General features: G+C 37.5%; 2 protein-coding genes across 2 annotated transcripts in view; one reads left to right on the top strand and one right to left on the bottom strand.

Moving 5' to 3' along the window:
* Window positions 1–18,592, bottom strand: part of kdrl (kinase insert domain receptor like) — a 193,954-nt gene that overhangs the window by 137,467 nt on the left and 37,895 nt on the right. The window contains exons 3-4 of the mRNA XM_059976939.1: window positions 9,602–9,813; window positions 2,045–2,172 (exon numbers count right to left, since the gene is read on the bottom strand). Coding sequence (XP_059832922.1) covers window positions 2,045–2,172; window positions 9,602–9,813 — 340 coding nt within the window. The remainder of the gene's footprint in view (window positions 1–2,044; window positions 2,173–9,601; window positions 9,814–18,592) is intronic.
* Window positions 1–18,592, top strand: part of LOC132398030 (general transcription factor II-I repeat domain-containing protein 2-like) — a 96,299-nt gene that overhangs the window by 35,416 nt on the left and 42,291 nt on the right. The window contains exons 2-3 of the transcript XR_009513508.1: window positions 8,728–8,813; window positions 10,751–10,904. The gene's annotated coding sequence lies outside the window, so the exon portion shown is untranslated. The remainder of the gene's footprint in view (window positions 1–8,727; window positions 8,814–10,750; window positions 10,905–18,592) is intronic.

The raw sequence follows: 18,592 nt of genomic DNA on the forward strand, positions 1-18,592 counted from the left end.
CCCAGTTCATTGGTCCCTTCAAGATCACTCATCACATCAGTCCAGTTGCTTACTGTCTCCAGCTGCCACCGTCCCTCATGATCACACCTACCTTCCATGAGTCCTGCTTCAAGCCTGTTGTCTGTGGACCACTCATCCCAACTGAATCTGTACATCCAGATCCAAGGATAGTGGAAGGTGGTCCAATGTATATGGTTCACTATTTGATGGATTCACATCTTCGTGAAGGGGTATGCAGTTCATGGTTGACTGGGAACAGTACAGTCCAAAGGAGAGGTCCTAGGTGCCATCTAGTTTCATCCTGGATCTAAGATCATTGAGGAGTTACACTGGAACAATCTGGATTATCCCAGGCCATCAGGAGCCAGCCAAAGGGACGGCAGTCCTGTCTGGCCTGTACAGTCTTCACCCAACAAACAAGAGTCACCTTGTTTCCAACTCATCACCTGCAGCCTACTTAAACTCGGTTCTCATCCACGAGTGCTTTGTTCACCTATCGGACAAGCCAGCCACAAACAATTGCTCTTAGCATTCAGTTACCTTGTTTTCTTGTTGTGTTAAATAACTGTTCTCTCTTGTTCTGTAGCCCCTCATGGGTTATTTTACAGTTTATCAGCAAATATCATTACTGATAAATTGTCTCTGCTGTTCTGCTCTTGTGTTAAGCCTCCACTACATTTCCTGACAACTGGATTGCTGTGAAAATCTGTGTGGTTCACTTGCATATTTAGGGATGAATCAGACTGTTCTCATCTCGGAGAGTTTGTATTTCACCTACCTGACTGAATCTTAACTGCCCTCTGTGATTGTCTATTATAACAGTTCAATAATTTGTTTTAACATTGATTCAGGATAGTTGGCTTTTCAAAGGAAAGCCTGATGTTATGTGGGTCTAAAAAAATCAGGGGGCCCAGTGAAACAGCTTTCAAGTATGTAGAAGGCATTTACAGCAATGGAAAGACCTAGCTTAACTGCGCCTGCATATTCATAGCTCCCAGAAAGTGGAACACCAGGTGGCTAAGACATTGGAAACAGCATTTGTGACTCAAGCCTTTGCTGGCTTAAATATTGAATATAAGCACGAGAACATCATTTTGCCTTTGTACAAAACTTTGGTTAGACGGCACCTAATGTAGATTATGGATGGCCATTGTCAGTTTTCAACTGGGAGAATTGTCAATTTTAAGATGAAATTCATTTCCAAATGCATTAGAAGACAAGTGAAAGCTGGATGGAGGTTGCAGTCTAGTGGAATAAAGGATAGACTTAGGTAGCTAATGGGCTTACTCCTGTCACCATGTTCCTGTATTTTTTTAGTTTTTGCATGTTTCATCTCTTCATAACTCAGCTGGCCAAATGAGCATTTTCCTTTCTTAAAGAACAAAATCAAACAAGATACAGATTTGGAAGCTGATGGTGGCCAATTCTATTAAAACCATAAGGCTCCTGCTATTGCTCTGAATGGTGGTTCATGCTTCTTTAACAGCTTCTTGCTTTCTCACATTTTTCTGCTGGACAAAGCACGAGGGATCTTGGGTAAAATTAATGCACGCATGAAATTATAACCTTCCGCCCAAGACACTTGCCAAACCCAGGAGAGTTGGCACAGTTGATTGAAACACCCTGTCATTGCCAAGCATGAGACTCATTCAGTTAATCTCGTTTCATATCTCTGGAATGTTTATGTGGAAAAAAGACTCCTAATAGTTTGTTATATATAAGTAGCTTGCACTTAGAGAGTAATAACATTTTAAGGGCAAGGCCACTTAAGTTTGATGAGCAATGTGAGGCATTTCTTAGAGATAATAAAAATTATAATACTGTGTATGTGGAGTTAAACCAGAAAGTGCCAAAACTAAACAACAAGTCAAACTGAATCTGGAAAGAGAACAGAATGGTTTGCTTGATGTGCAAAATGTTATTAATTTTTACTCTCCTCATGTTTCTGGCCCCCCTTCCTTTTCTGCTCAATTTAACAACTCACAATTTTTATTACATAACATCTTTCTTTTAATGATGTGTAGCAGTTTCAAGGGTCTCTCACCATCAGCAGGGTGACCTTTAAGTCTGGTGCTGTGACTCGGCAGGGGATCACCACAGTCTCACTGCTTTGATTCACCTTGATGAATTTGGGATACTGAAGATAAGGCTGCAAAAATGGACTTTGAGGATCTGTTTTTCGAAGAAAAGAATAGAGAGCTCACATTAGTTTTACATTAGGCAATAACTTATAACCCTTTAAAGGCCCAGATGTTTTAAAAAAGATTACAGCACAACTATGGTCAACATTATCATTCTCTTCTGGTATAAAAATTAACCCTTTAAATGCTGAAGTGCATAATGATTTAAAAACTCCAATTTGCTTTTTGTTTTATCGTCCAGCAGCAAATGGTAGAAACTATGTGTTTTAAACTCCTAAATTGGGATCAATAACCTCTGAAAACCCTTCCATTCTAGATATGATCTGATTGCTTTGTTGTTATGATCTAAAACTTACAGTTCTTTTCCTTTTCTTTCTCAGTGTATTTACAGATGAAACCATTGTTTTATAATTAAAAAGCAGAAGTAAGATCACAGGCTTTGGCATAATATGTACAATTCAGTAAAGTGAGTGTGCAACATTACACCACAAAGAGAAAATCAAAAGAGTGAAATCAGGATTTGGACTTATAGAGTCATTAATATTTGTAATATTGTACATTCCTAAAAATGAGAAGTTTTTGTATGGAACATAAAATAGAGAAATTTTGTTAAACCTTTTTTAGCCCAATCTCCCTCTTGGAAGTCCTTTGAATGTAGCTTCCCTGCAAGGTGCCTGGAATCAACAAGAACTATCTGAATTTGCACTGAAAAGCAGGTTCTACGCAGGTCTGAATTTTGTGGAACAAATTGATTTTTACTGTGAAACAATCTCAGTAGGTAGTGAAGTGAGCTATGAACAAAGAATCATTTTTAAGATTTTCCATCATGCAAAGCAATTCAGGAACATTTTTTTGTGGAAATCAAGCCAATAAAGTTTCTAAATTAAACTCCACAAGTACAAAAGGGAAGATGCGGTTCTTCTCATGAATGGAGAACATTTGCAGAAGTTGTTCTTAAGGGATTGAGGTGAAAAATGTGACTAAGTTGGACTGTCAAGATGAATACCTTGCAGAAACAGCTTCAAGAGAAGAATTATATGAAACCAAATTTCCAGGATATTATTGAAAGAGAGATAGGGCTTTATAAGAGCAATTAGATCTATAAGTGTGAAGGAAATGATCTAAGGTGGTGCTATAATGCTAATCAGTTTGGATCTGTATACGGTTCTGGAGACCTGTGATGCTTAAACTTTCAAAATTGTTATTCAGTTTCAAGTTTTTCAAATAGTCATAGCACTAATAAACTGGAATTAATTTCATCCCAATAATGGAAATTTCTCACATCTTTTGGCTCTATAATAGTTGGATATTCAAGCTCAGAACCATTCAGTAGGACATAAATGTTGGAACATTTGGAAGTGTTACCATACTGAAAAAACAAAGGCAGAATACTGTATCTGTAGCACACCATTTCACAATGCTTAGTTATTTCAGCATGGCGACATTAATAAGAATAAAACATGTGAACTGAGAGCTCTGGTAGTCAATGTATTCCCTCAAACCTGCTCCGTCCCTTGACAAAACTGATCTTCTAGCAATTTAATGCCAAGGCAAAGGCACTTAAACTCACATTACCCTGGTATAAGGCATATGAAACAGGTGGATTTCAGGACTTCAGAAGTAGGACAAAATATCAAAAACATATGGATAAGAACGGAGAATCAGGGTCACTGGAATGAGTTTCAAGTGGGTGGAAAAAATCCTTTCAGTAGTATGTATTAATTCTTAAAATAAATGCTCGTCTTTGACATTGAAGTCAAATTCTGAGTGGTTTGGGCACATTTGTAGTATATTTGGGCAAAATTTCAGATGTTAGTAATCATTTCAGTGACCTCTTTCACCCAACCATATTTGTGAGACAATAGCATTTCGAAGTCAAAAAATTGATCTTTTGTCGGTTAATGAAGAGACGTTTCATTCTGTGTGGTCTTGGTTATTGCATTCTGGAACAGTGTTGTTTGTGTTTTATAGTGCAGTCATCACAGCATTACTTCATCAATGAATCATTTGTGTTGCAAAGCAGATAAATCAACTGTGATGCATTGGAAGATAATTTTAGATGGAATTTATATTATTGTGGAATATTTTTTTAGGACGATCAGGATACAGTATGACTATTGGCTTACTGCAGGTACCAACGTTAAATCATTCAATCACTTGGATCAATGAAAACTGCATTATTTTGGATCTCTTCAGTTGGTGCGGTTTCCACACTGGTCTGTTAACCTGGATTTAATTGGAGTATGTGGAGAAAGATGGCTAAAATAAATGAGTGGTACAGTTTACATTCAAATTGGGAACTTCAGATGAAATGCAGGCCAGGGGATGGGATGAATGTCTTTTCTGACTGCTTGTTTTATATAAATTGATACGTCCCAAATCTAGTCTTAGTAGATTTAATGAGAATCTTTCCTCACAGCCAGCAGGTAATGGGTTCAATTCCTCTTTCAGGGACTTGAGCAAAAAAAAAAATCCTGGAAGACACATCGAAGAGGTGTTGTATATCAAGTGAGATATTAATCTGAGGCCCCATCTCAAGATAAAAGATCCCAGGACGTTGTTTTATATGGAAGAGCAGGGGAAATCCTGATCTCCAGGTTCGTCTGTATGGAGCCTACATGTTCTTCTTGTTATTCCCAGTGTTTCCTCTGGGTGCTCCACTTTCCTCCCAAGTCCGTGCTGTCACTAGTAGATACTGTATTAGTGATTTTTTCCTCAATTATCAATTCTTAGTTTAGAACTTTGTATTAGAAAATATCAGAACTCTTTGTGTCTGCTATATACAGAACATTTAAAATTGGGAAACAAGAGATTGAATGAAGAAGTGGGTGAGTGTGAAAGACAATGGTAATTGAGAATGCAGGTAAAAACCTATTACTTACGAGTAGCATCAACCATGAAACCAAGGGATGGAAGATTTACACCCAGCACCCTGTATACAGTTAGTAGAAAAGAGCTGAAGGATCCAGGTGGAACAGATGTAACCTCTGCAAGCATAGCTTCCATTTAAATAGCATCAAGATTATCTATCCCCATCATCTCAGAAGGCTATCTACATCCCCCCCAGTTCACTCTTACTATCTCAAAGACAAGACTCTGCAAGCTCTGGAAATGTTGTTAACTACATCAACAGACTAATCTATTTGATATCCTCTCTAATATTAATGTTCACTTAACTTAGGAATTAATTCCAAATTATATTTATTAATTCATGTCAATCATATTTCTTTTTGTCAAATGTTAAATATCACTCCACTCCTTAAGAAAAGAGGAAGGCAGCAGAAAGGAAATTATAGACCAGTTAGCCTGAGCTCAGTGGTTGGGAAGATGTTGGAGTCAATTGGTAAGGATAAGGTGGCACAGGACAAGATATTACAAAGTTAGCATGGTTTCCTCCGCAGAGGTCGGTGTTGGGACCACTTATTTTTATGCAGTATATAAGTGATTTAGATGTTGGAATAGGTGATTTTGTTGCCAAGTTTGCAGATGATACAGGGGCTGGTAGAGGGGCAGGTAGTGTTGAGGAAACAGGTAGGCTACAGAAGGACTTAGAAAGATTAGGAAAATGGGCAAGAAAGTGAGAAATGAAATACAATGTTAGAAAATGCATGGTTTATGCACTTTGGTAGCAGAAATAAATGTGTGGACTATTTTCTAAATGGGGAGAACATCCAGGAATCTAAGATGCAGAGGGACTTGGGAGTCCTCGTGCAGAACACCTGAAAGTTTAACTTGCAGGTGTAATTTGTGGTGAGGAAGGCAAATGCAATGTTAGCATTCACTTCAAGATGTCTAGAATACAAGAGCAGGGATGTGATGCTGAGGCTTTATGAGGCACTTGTGAAGCCTCACCTTGAGTACTGTGAACAGTTTTGGGCTCCTCATCCAAGAAAGGATGTGCAAGCATTGGAGAGGGTGCAGAGGAGGTTCACAAGGATGCTTCTGGGAATGAAAGGGTTATTATACAAGGAATGTTTGATAGTTCTGGGTCTGTACTTGCTGGAACGTAGAAAGGTGAGGGGGGATTTCTTTGAAAATATCGAATGTTGAAAGGCCAATACAGAGTAGATGTGGAAAGGATGTTTCCCATGCTGGGGGAGTCCAGGAGAAGAGGGCACAGCCTCAGGATAGAGGAGCATCCATTTAAAACAGAGATGCAGAGAAATTTCTTTAGCCAGACAAGAAGGTGGTGAATTAGTGGAATTTATTACCAGAGGCAGCTGTGGAGGCTAGGTTGTTGGGTGTATTTAAGGCAAAGATTGATAGTTTCTTGATTGGACACAGCATCAAAGGTTTGGGGAGAAGTCTGGGAAGTGGGGTTGAGCAGCAGAAAAAGGGATCAGCCATGATTGAATGGCGGAGCAGACTCGATGGGCCAAATGACCTAATTCTGCTCCTATGTCTTATGGTCGAAATCATTATCAGCAAAGAGTTAAGTATTTAATGAGTGTGACTTAAACCTTTTGATTATTTGACTTCAATTATTGCTAATGAATTATTGTTGTAGTAAACTATTGTTGGCTTATGACTGTGATTTGAATTTTTTGATAAATGGCAAGAAAAGATAAATTTAGATATTCAGTAATTTACATGGATTACGTTGAGAAGGTAGCGGTATAAATACTAATGTAATTAGAATATATTGACAGTATATTAGCATAGCAGTTTGTGTAACGCTGTTATAGTGGCAGTTGTAAGATTGGGTTTCGATTCCTGCCACTGTCCGTAAGGAGATTACACTTTCTTCCCATGCCTGCATGGGTTTTCTTTGGGTGCTCCAGTTTCCTCCCACATTCCAAACAGATACTGTTAGGGTTAGTAAAATTGTGGGCATGCTTTTTTTGGCACTGGAATTGTGGCAACATTTGTGGGCTGCGCAGCACAATACTCGCTGAAGCAACACACGCAAACTGCTCGGCCAAGACATCGACTGAACTCTTTTCCACGGACGCTGCCTGGCCTGCTGAGTTCCTCCAGCATTTTGTGTGTGTTGCTTTGGATTTCCAGCATCCACAGATTTTCTTGGGTTTGTGACAATTCTCGCTGGTTTGATTTGATACATACAATGCATTTTGCTACATATTTGATGTACACGTGACAAAATAGTTAATTTTTAATATAGAATATGGAATGGTCTCTACCATTCTGAGGGAGTTATTAATGCACTTTCCAATGGTAATAGATAGTAGACAAGGTATAATGACACTTCAGTTTCTAGGTCACTGCATAAATAGGAGTTATTGAAGACATGGGTAGAACAATGCCACCAGAAACCTGGCATGATTATTATCCTTCATTAAGAGTTGCCAATACATGAGCTGATGTAAATGGCATGTGCAATTGATGGAATACACCCAAAAGAGTTCTTTCATCTTTAGAAAAATGTTTATTTTGTGAAATTGCTTTTGTTATCACCAAGTGGCCTATGGATTTGCTTACAAGTTCTCAACTGACTTCAACTAGAGTGAATCAAAGAGTGAGAAATCTTAACACAGTAAATCATGTTTAATTAAACCAATTCGCTAGGAAAATCTCAACAAAGTCAATTTTTGAAGTTTGTGGTGCTAATGATTATTATGGGGGTATATTTCTATTTGGAAAGTAGAAGTAGCTGGAAATCATGGAGGCCGGTGAGCATTCAGACCAATTTCCTAAACGGGAATCCAAACCATTGCCGATTCCTAATCTGTAATTGGAGTAACTCAGCAATGATTGTCCTACGTTCCAGTACCCCTTTTGTAATTGACTGAATATGTGCCTACACTTCTCTTACGTCTAATGAAAAATAGCAAAATTGAATCCAGACTTTATGAACCTGCATATCCTTTATGTCAAAACTGGGTTAAGAGATTAATTTAAAATTACTTTTCCTATTCCTGCTGTAAAAGATTGCTAGGTATTGAGAAATTAGTTTAAACTAATCTTGAAGTGAAGTCACTGATGATTTGGAAGTTGGTTCAGAGGAATTTTCAAAGACTCACACATGTATTTGCTGCTTTTTAGCTGGGTTTGAGTCTGCGCGCCCAGAAAGAAGGATTTAAAAATTTTCATTTTCTCCTGATGGCGACAAATACAAGGAGAGATTTAGCGCTATATCAAATGCACAGACCTAAATATTGAAGAATTTTGCGGTAAAGGTTTTAAAACATCTAACAAACAAGGAATACTTTGAGCTGTATCACCAAATTTTATTCCATGAAATAACTCATGACCCAACTTTCATCTTCTGCTGGAAATAAACAAGGGAGTATTTTCCTTCAGATCTGCAGGGCTGATTTATAGCAAAGGCTTGTGCATTATTGAAACTGGTTCAGCTAACAATCTTAGTATATCAGCAATTGATAGGTGCCTTCCTGTAGTCTTCTGATTGGAATAAGATTGGTTCATTGCTGGAGACGAGAGGAGAGGAGGAACCTGAAATGTGAGTGATGTGCTGGAATACTTAGAAAAAGGTGAGTTGAAGTGATTGAGTTGCATTAGGATGTACAATATGTGAAAGTTCTACAATTTTCCACACTGAATTGGATGTGTGAAATTCCAGGCTGCACCTCCCCTGAGTTACAGAACCTGTTCTCACTCTCCACAGGGCAGTACCTTCATTGCTACAAAGGTAGATTGCAAAGAGGATGGAAGAAAGTTTCAGTGTGGGAGGCAGGCAGATTCAGAGTTTGGGTGAGTACAGAGATGGAATATAATGTGGAAAAACATGAAGTCATCCACTATGGTGAAGTAATAGAAACATGGAGTATTTGTTAAATGATGGGAAGTTGAATGCTTTTGGTGTTTAGAAACTCCTTGTACATGGATCGATGAAGGTAAATAGGCAGGTTCTGCAAAGAAGTAGGAAGGCAACTGTTATGTTTGACTTTTATTACTAGAGAGCTTAAGTACAAATCACTTCCTGCAATTATATCGCGTACTGGTGAGACTGCACTGGGTATGTATGGTCTTATTCCCCTAAATAAGTAAGGATATATATGCAATAGAGTGCAACAAATGTTCACTGCAGGATCAACAGCCTCCAGGACAGCTTCTTCCACCAGGCCATCAGACTGATTAATTCACATTGTAATTGTATTTCTATGCTATATTGACTGTCCTGTTGTACATATTATTTATTGCAAATTGCTATAAATTGCACATTGCACATTTAGACAGAGATATAACGTAAAGATTTTTACTTCTCACGTATTTGAAGGGTGTAAATACTAAAGTCAATTCAATTCAATTTATTACATCAATCAAGCTCTGATTCAGTAGGTATATGATTCAACTTTTATAAATTTGGAAACAACAGTTTTATTTTCTCACTATAACTTGAAATGCACGGTCTAGACATCGTCCTCTCCTACCTAACTAGTAATTTGTTCTTGAAGAATTACCAACCCACATGGCTTGGAATATATAAAATAGAAGGCCCACAGTTATTTTCATGTAATACTTTAAACTTGTGTCCTTACCTCTCACAAATAAATAGATCTGGCTTTCACGGGCTGTAGAATTGGCATATTTACAAGTGTAGTACCCAGTATTGTTGCGAGCAGCGTTCATTAACATCAGGTTACTGCAAAAGTACTCCCTGTTGTCATCGCACATGTCGTTGGTTACTGTCAGTCTGTTTTTCATAGCATTAGGATAATTGGGTCCAGACCAGATCAAGGATGCCTGCCCCCTGTTAATCAATAATATATTAAATTAATCAAAAGCAAAAGGCTACTTCATTTCTACACTATTCTTCAATTGGGTTTTCATTTTCATTTCACAAATGTTTCAACCTAATTTTAAATCATTTATACTGTAAAGCTCTTCAGTTTCCTAGCTAGATATATCCATCTTAAGGTGCATCTTAGTGCAGGGTAGTCCTGAGATATTGTGCTCCTTTTTGACTAAACATTTCTATCAGTAGATATGAACATAAGACTAATAACATAATGGTAAAGGACATCTGGTCCATTTAGTCTGATCCATGCAATGGTATTAACATAATATACATTGCTAATCTCACCCAAATTGTGTGATCTCCTGGTAGAAGCAAAAAGGACAAGTTAGTAAATCTAGGAAATTACTCCTTGGTTTATCTGCGTTATTAAATCTAGTCCAGAGATCAGTTTGTATTCCTTGATGTTTTCTATGAATCACTTCTGTATGGAGTGATTTCTGCTCCATCCAGGAACAGATGTAAACCACTCCCAAAGGAACATAATGAGTTAATGCTGACAGGACAAGACAGTAGCCTATTCTTCATTCTCTGGAAAACAAAATATTTCCTGTTATTGAACTCAGATGTGGCCTGATACAAATTCCTGCTCCTCCCCTACAGGAGCAATTGTTGACTAGAACATAATCTATTTTATCACCTTGTAAGTCTCAATCCTATCAGCATGATAGCATTCCAACTTTTTTAGTCTTCATGATTATCAGTTCAGTGGAATTCCTCTGTAGTCCTTCTGGGGCCCCAATAACATCCAGTGTGAGAAAAAATCAAAACTATATTCAAATTTCAGATTGGCCAAGCCCTAGCAAAGTATAAATAAATATTATGCTGTCTTTTACTGAACAGTCTTGTGAATTGATCTTTAACAGCTTGTATGCTTCATATATATTTACAGATGGATGTATTCCAATGACTTGACTGCTTTCTTCTTCCACCTTTGTAAATCCTCTTCCTGAAGGATTGAGAATTTGTTCATTCTATCAAAATGCAGATTGTACATTGCTGATCAGGAACCCAATGCCCATCTCACGCAGATCCATCTGAAGCAGGTGAGTATGCAGTCCCACCACATGTACATGTGATGTGTTATTATCAGCAAACAATAGAGGAATGGTGTTGATGGGTGTCCCAGAGTTTTCTGCCCATGTTTCCAGAAAGGGAGGGAACACATGCTTGGGAAATTGTCTATAATTAAATGCTTATTGAGTGCAGTAGTCATAAATGGAAGGGATTCAGTTCGAGTATGAGGTGAATCTTTAGCCAATCTGTAGGACTTGGGAAAGAATGTAGCTACAATATTCTAGCATTCTTCAGTAGATTTACAGCTTTTTAAAAATACATTTGAACTGCAAATAATAGTTTAATTTCCTTTTGGAGAGAGGCACCTCCAATAATGCGTGCCATACAAGTTATGAAATAAGAACCAAACAAATCCAAGGTCAAAGAAATAGGGGCATTTGGCCCTTGAATAAGCTGGCATTGCAGAAGTCAAACAACATATTCCTTAAAATGTCACATCTAAAAACGTACTAGTAAAGAAAAGTAATTGTGTATATTATGTGTTACTCTTTGTTTGAGCCCAGACTGGAAATAAATCCTGGCAAAACTTATCAATAGTGATTTTGGCTGTGAAGAGATTTCTAGGTCAGAATTCTAATTCCTCAAACTCATCAGTTAGTACATTGCCCAAAACTACTACACAGGAGAGTGTCAACACTAGACTCAGCTGGTGCATTGTGACCTTTTATATCTACTCTCCCATTCAGTGCACTTTACAGCTTGATGCATAGCTACCTTGAAATCAAAGGCTTCTTGACTCAGTAAGTCAGAATAAAAATATCTAACATGATGTGCAGAGACTGCAAAGCAATGCCCAGCAATGTTGTAAGCTGGTACAATATGACATAGTAAGTAAATTATCTCAGTAGAATGGTTGGAATGAATTGTTTGATAAGAGCAAAGAAACAATTAATTTTTCATTATTCTCATATTATACACTGATAGAACTACATTGAACACATTTCTCTTTTAAAATTGAACCTGAATGATTTAACCACTCTGTAAAGTGTATCAAGGAACCACCAAATGCACTTCCATATTTATAATCAAATTGAATTTACAGATAATGCAGACCAGATATCTTTTCCAAACTTGTAGGTCATGAGCTAGTAATATTGAATGCATTAAAGTAGTGAGATGGTTCATGACTAGTGTAACTATATTTTTAGAGGAGCAACCATTAAAGTTGGAAAGACTAACGAAGACAAGGAAAGTTAAAGAGTAATAAATGGATGATTCAGATGCAAGAATGGAAGACCTTGTGATGATTTCCCGGTTGCAGTAATCATTCAAATTCTGCATCCATTCTGGAATTGATGTTCAAGATGCCACACAATAATCTAAATGCAAATTAACTCAAAAATGAAGATGTTTTGGGCCTCATGATGACTTGGTAATTTGCATTTTGTTTGAAAATTGTCTTCATGCTTTCTAAAAATAAAATAACAAAAAAAACTACCTACCCTTTTCATAGGGCTTTGTCTAAGCCTATTAAAATGTTATAACATGCATTGCACTTAAAAGTAATTCACTGTACAAATATTGGATTGTTTAAGTGCAATATAACAATGGCATTTCTCATTCTTATTACATAAACGGTCTATAGTCATGGGTCATGGTGAGAAAGGGAGAAACCAAGAATTGAGAGCTACCACAAGTTGCTAAATGTGTTGCCCCCGGAGTTCCATAAGGCTTTGTGACTGAAACCTAACTACATAACCTAACTACTGCCAACTAATAACACACAGCATAGCTAGTGTGTTATTTGCCAGTGTAGTAGCTTTCCAAAGAAATGATTTATGTTCACACTCAATCTCTGACATTTAATCCTTAGAAAGATGTGACACATAGAATCCTTGTGGGTCGAGTTAAGAAACTGCAAGGGTATAAAAGATCCTGACGAGAGTTATATACAGGCCTCCAAACAGTAGCTATGGTGTGTGCTGCAAATTACAACAGGTAGTAGATAAGGCACATAAAAGGGCAATGTTGCCCTGACCTTCTAACTCCGGCTTCTCATCTTTTTGCTCCTGTCCTGCTGAAGGGTCCCGGCCCAAAACGTTGATTGTACTCTTTTCCATAGATGCTGCCTGACCTGCTGTAGCATTTTATGTGTGTTGCTTGGATTTCCAGCATCTGCAGATTTTCTGTTGTTAATATTATGTTGGTCATGGTGATTTCAATATACAGGCAACTTGGAAAAAAATCTCGCTGGTGATGAATCCCGAGAGAACAAGTCATTAGATATACTTAAAGCTCAGTTAGATAAGTTCTTGATTAGTAAGGGCATCAAAGGTTATGGAGAAAAGTCAGGAGAATGGGGCTAAGAAGAAAATAAATCTGCAATGAGCAAATGGCAGAGCAGATTCAATGGGCTGAATGGCCTAGTTATGCCCAAGGAAAATAACAATTTAAGTGCTATTATCTCATTCCTAATTGCAGCAAAATTCTTTCAAAATTTATGCAATTCCACATTTCGACTGGTTGCATTACTTTTATAAAGCATTTGGCTTCTCATCTTTTAACCCAGTTTATCTTTCCTTTACTTGCATTTTCTTTCTGTACCTAATTTATTCATTTTGTTTGCTGCTTCTTTCCCTATATATGTTTCACCCTGTCAGATGCTCCAGTGTTCTCTCTGTCCCATTACTGACTCAGATTTACTGGACAGACCATTATGGAGATGAAAGATATTGAAAACAAAAAATACACCGAGGTGTAAATAAAGAGGCATATAGTGAGATCCCTCACTCCAGGAAGGTCAGGGTGTTTACAAAACTATACTTTTGGCCTTAAATTAGCAAATTATGCTACAATTATTTACAAATCAGTCAGGTCAGATTTAGTTACAAAGTAAACAAAAAGGTGAAGCAAAGCAAAGACCGCTTGATAGCAGCACAATTAATTTACTTTTACATGAAGACTATGAGTTTTTTTTATAACACAAAGTAAGGAGTTATTTTTCTTTACAGACTAGGGAAATTTAGCTGTTTGTGACTCAATAAGCAAATACAAAGTAGGCGACACTGACTAATAGCAGCTCTGCTACATGGGGACTCTCTCCTCTGCAGTGTGAAGTGAATCGCATGCCTTGGAGAATGGGAATATATATAAAGAATTATGAGGGTAACGATAAAAAATCATTAAGCATATTTTTATAATGTCAACTCCCTGAGCTAAATTGTATATCCCAGCATTTTCTATTTATACCTTCAGTCTATAATAGTTTGCCGGGCCTTCAGATCTCCCTTTGATTCCTAAAAGAATATGTTATGCTTTATATGCCAAATGATAGAGTAATTTTTAAAGGTGAGAATCACATTTCTGTGTTACAGTAGTTTATTCTTAGGTTGTTATTTGTATTTGGAGAAATGTTAGAAGACAAAGCGTCAAGCTAGAATTTGCTTGAAATGAATATTGCAGAAAATTAAATCTATTAAAAACTGAACAAGAAGAAAGAATTACAGAAAGAATTACCTCCATCTGGAGACCCTCCTCTTTCCCTTCCTCTCATGGTTCACTCTCCTCTCTTGTCAGATTCCTTCATCTTTAGCTCTTTACCATTTCCTCCTATCACCTCCCACCTTCCCACTCCAGCACCCCCTGCCCCACCCACTACCTTCTCCCTGACTTGACTTCTCTTATCACGTTCTAGTTGTACTCCCTCTGCTCCATCCCTACCTTTTTATTCTGGCTTCTTTCCCCTTCCTTTCCAGTCCTGATGAAGGATCTCAGCCCAAAATATCGATTGTTCATTCCTCTCCATAGATGCTGACTGATCTGCTGAGTTCCTCCACCATTTTGTGCGTGATATTCTGGTTTTCAAGCTTCTGGAGAATGTCTTGTGTTTGGGGTACTCTAAGCTGATTTAAAATTTTACAAGACCAGCACAGACGAGGTAGATATAATTTTTTAAACACATGCCTTTGTTCTGTCATTGGGGACACCAATTCATCTTCTACTTTGGTGAAGATTTGTTTTGATAGCTAGCGGTAGCAAATTGTTAGTGAAGATTTCGTTAAGCATGCAAAGAATTTTTTCTTTCCATTTTCCAGCAATTAATAGACTATTAATAAACAGCCTTAAATCTCGTTTTTAGTGGACATGTAACTAGGCATAAAACAAATCCAAAAATAAGTTTCCTAGGTAGTTGAATAAAATAACATAAGCTAGGAAAAAGTTTCATATATTGAGCTGATGGCTGAGATACATTGCAACACGGTCTTCATGCCATGTGATAGAATTGTAAAACTAATTGTTATGCTATTTAGTGATTCAACACTGAGTACAGACAAATATCGAATATCCTTAATACATTAGCAATTGAACTAGTATTATTTGGACCATGCAGCCTGAATTAGAGTCACACATTCAGCAATTATATTGTATAAAATAGAGTTTTTGTGTGTATTCCATACTAATTTACTACTTGATAAATTGAATTGATGAATATAATAGTAAAAGGTAATCATTTTCGTATGTGTTTTCATTAACCTTCACAACAGATCTCTGAAAAAGTAGCTACGTAAACCTGTTCTTTCCCTCTGTTTTAATTAGTTTTGCTTCCTCATATAGTGTCACTAATTCCTAAGCAAAAAAATTGTTTTTTTCCCAGCTATTTTAGTTAAATATTCCTGCTGCTGACTTACCATCCAATACAAAGATTTTCTGTATGCAGACTGTCAAAATCCTTCATGATTTAAAAAAAACAGCCAGATACCCTGTTAACCATTTCTGTTGTCATGAAAAAAAAACTCTTTCTTTTACTGTCTTCTTAACTAAAACTTAACTGAATTTGCTATGTCTTTACCATAGCTTAAAATACCATTCGGGAAGAGAGCATAGAATTAAGTGCCGTATTTGACTTAATGCCTACACAATGATTTATGTAGAAGGTCATTATCTTCTTGTTTTGTGCTTGCTAGTAAAACCTGAGCGCCTGATAGCATTTGTTGCTTTATTAACTCAACCTCAACTTTGTGAACTTTGCTCAATTTATTGGGCTAAAATGCCTTCAATGTATCTTTACCCAGAAAATCATGAATGAAGTAAAACAATGGAATTACTTCCCTTTGGGATCAAATTTGTTACTTCTGTTATGCCTTGGCATTGTATATGGGGTATCAGTGGAGCTCTCACCAACTCCTGACTAAGATGAGCTTGTTTATGTCTTTTAAATGAACTATTGAACAGAAACTGTGGTGTATCTGAGAGTGGGCAGGCAGAAGGTTCACTCCTATATACATCAGAAAATATCCAGATTTTTCTTAAGAGTTCTGACACTACTGATTCCAGTCCATTTTATCAGTGGTCTGGCCCTGTAGCTACTCTGATAACTTCAACTCAATGTTAAATCCAAATGGGAGCATTTTCTAATCATAACGCCATACTTGACAAATAATGTACAGTACTATAAATAATACAATATACCGTAGGAAGTATTTCAGAGTACAATGGGTTTGGATGATGCCCATTAGTCACTAGGCCTCATTTTTGTATCACTGAGCCTTCCTTTAAATAACCGATTGTTGACAATAATACATTTCCCATCTGAATTTTAGTTTACCATAGATTGATAAGTTTGCTTCCAAGAAACTAATTTAGCAAGCACTGCAAATATTTCTAATAGAAATATATTCAGGTCATGCAAATGTGTAATTAACAAAAAACAATTACAGGCTACACATATGACAGAGTTTGTTTTCTCTTTTGTTTGAGAAGCAATGCAAAACGAGTCACAGCTAAATAATGTATAGTCAGTCCTATTGCTTTAACATAAGTGAACTGGAAAAGTCCTGAGATTTGGATTAACAATCAGTGGGATGCTGATAAATATTTACACTGTCAGCTTGGAAAAGATATTGCAGTTTTAAATCAAGGCAGGTTACATATAGGTGGGCAGTTAATCATTTGTTTTCAGGATATCTTAACTCTCCCATCCGGCTCCCTGCTGTGCTACAATCTTCCCACCTTGTCTGGGTCCGGAAGACTGTTTACATAACCTTATTTCTTCTCTTGAACTTTCTTTTTAGGCTAGGTTTAAATTTTATTTTGGTTTATTGAGAAGGTCATGGACCAGTCTTACAAACAATTGTCTTGACCTTCCAATTAACTGTTGAAAACTGCTGCTTCCTTCTCATTGAAAGATGGCATTATGAAAGTCATTACTTATCTGACAGATCTTCCAGAATAATGAACTATTCGGTCCATTTTGATTAGTACTGAGCATTATAATCTTAGTATAAAGTAGAAACCCTGCCTTCATGCAAAATGAAAGAATACTGAGATTAATTAAAACAGTTGATGAGGCATTAATTTATTTGCAATACTTCAATCTGTAGAAATATAGGTCTAATCGTTTTAGTACACCACAACAGTTTGGTACACAATATGAAGGGATTATATCAAAATACATCAAACACTTATTGTGCAGAGCCATTAGGATGCCAAATAAATGCATGGACAACTCTGCATCCTACACTTACCCAGTGAAATGAATGGACACACATAGGGTATTTATGGTGACCACACATTTTAATTCCATGTCCCATTCCCATTCTGTTATGTCTATCCATGGCCTCCTCTACTGTCAAGATGAAGCCACACTCAGGTTGTAGGAACAACACCTTATATACCGGCTGGGTATCCTCCAACCTGATGACATGAACATTGATTTCCCTAACTTCTGTTAATGCCCTTCCACCCCTTCTTACCCCATCCCTGATATATTTAGTTTCCCCCCCCCTCCTTTTTTTTTCTCCCTTTCTGCACATCACTCTGCCTGTTCTCCATCTCCCTCTAGTGCTCCCCTCCCCCTTTGTTTCACCCTAGGCCTCCCGTCCCATAATCCTTTCCCTTCTCTAGCTCTGTATCCCTTTTGCCAATCACCTTTCTGGCTCTCAGCTTCACCCCACCCCCTCCGGTCTTCTCCTATCATTTCGTATTTTCCCCTCCCCCTCCTAGTTTCAAAAATCTTACTATCTTTCCTTTCAGTTAGTCCTGACGAAGGGTCTCTGCCCATAACGTCGACAGTGTTTCTCCCTATAGATGCTGCCTGGCCTGCTGTGTTCCACCAACATTTTGTGTGTGATGCATGAATTTCCAACATCTGCAGATTTCCTCATGTTTGCTTAGTGTATTTAATGGTGTGCAACTTGCATTTGAATCTTGCTTATGCAAAATTCACAAGTCACACAGAATCAGGTCTTAAAAGGACTTCAGCCTCACCTGGTGCATGGCCGTGGAATCTAGAAAGGAATCCTACCTTAGGTAAACCCCATTTAGGAATAGAATCTACCCTCATTTCCCACTCTCGACCTCACTCTGAATATCTTTTGAGCTTCCCTTCAATAGATGTCAGCCATGTCACATTTCCATTGTCCTTCCATGTCATCATGCTGCATTGCTGGCTCTCAATTCATAGGTCCTGCCTCCCAACTGACTGAAGACCCTATTTTTCCCCACCCAGATTACTCACCCCAATAGCTTCTACAGATATCTCTTAGCTATTGAACACATCCACAACCTGCCATCTGTGTCCCACATAATTTCCTTTGTTAAATCCATAAATGTGGGGGAAAGGGCCACGTTCACAAAATATCAACTGGCAATGCAATTCATTGAAATCTGAAACATTTTCTAATTTATTAAGCCTCATAATTGGTATAAGAGTGAAGAA

This window comes from Hypanus sabinus, chromosome 8 (genome assembly GCF_030144855.1).
Source record: "Hypanus sabinus isolate sHypSab1 chromosome 8, sHypSab1.hap1, whole genome shotgun sequence".
In the NCBI taxonomy this organism is placed as follows: Eukaryota; Metazoa; Chordata; class Chondrichthyes; order Myliobatiformes; family Dasyatidae; genus Hypanus; species Hypanus sabinus.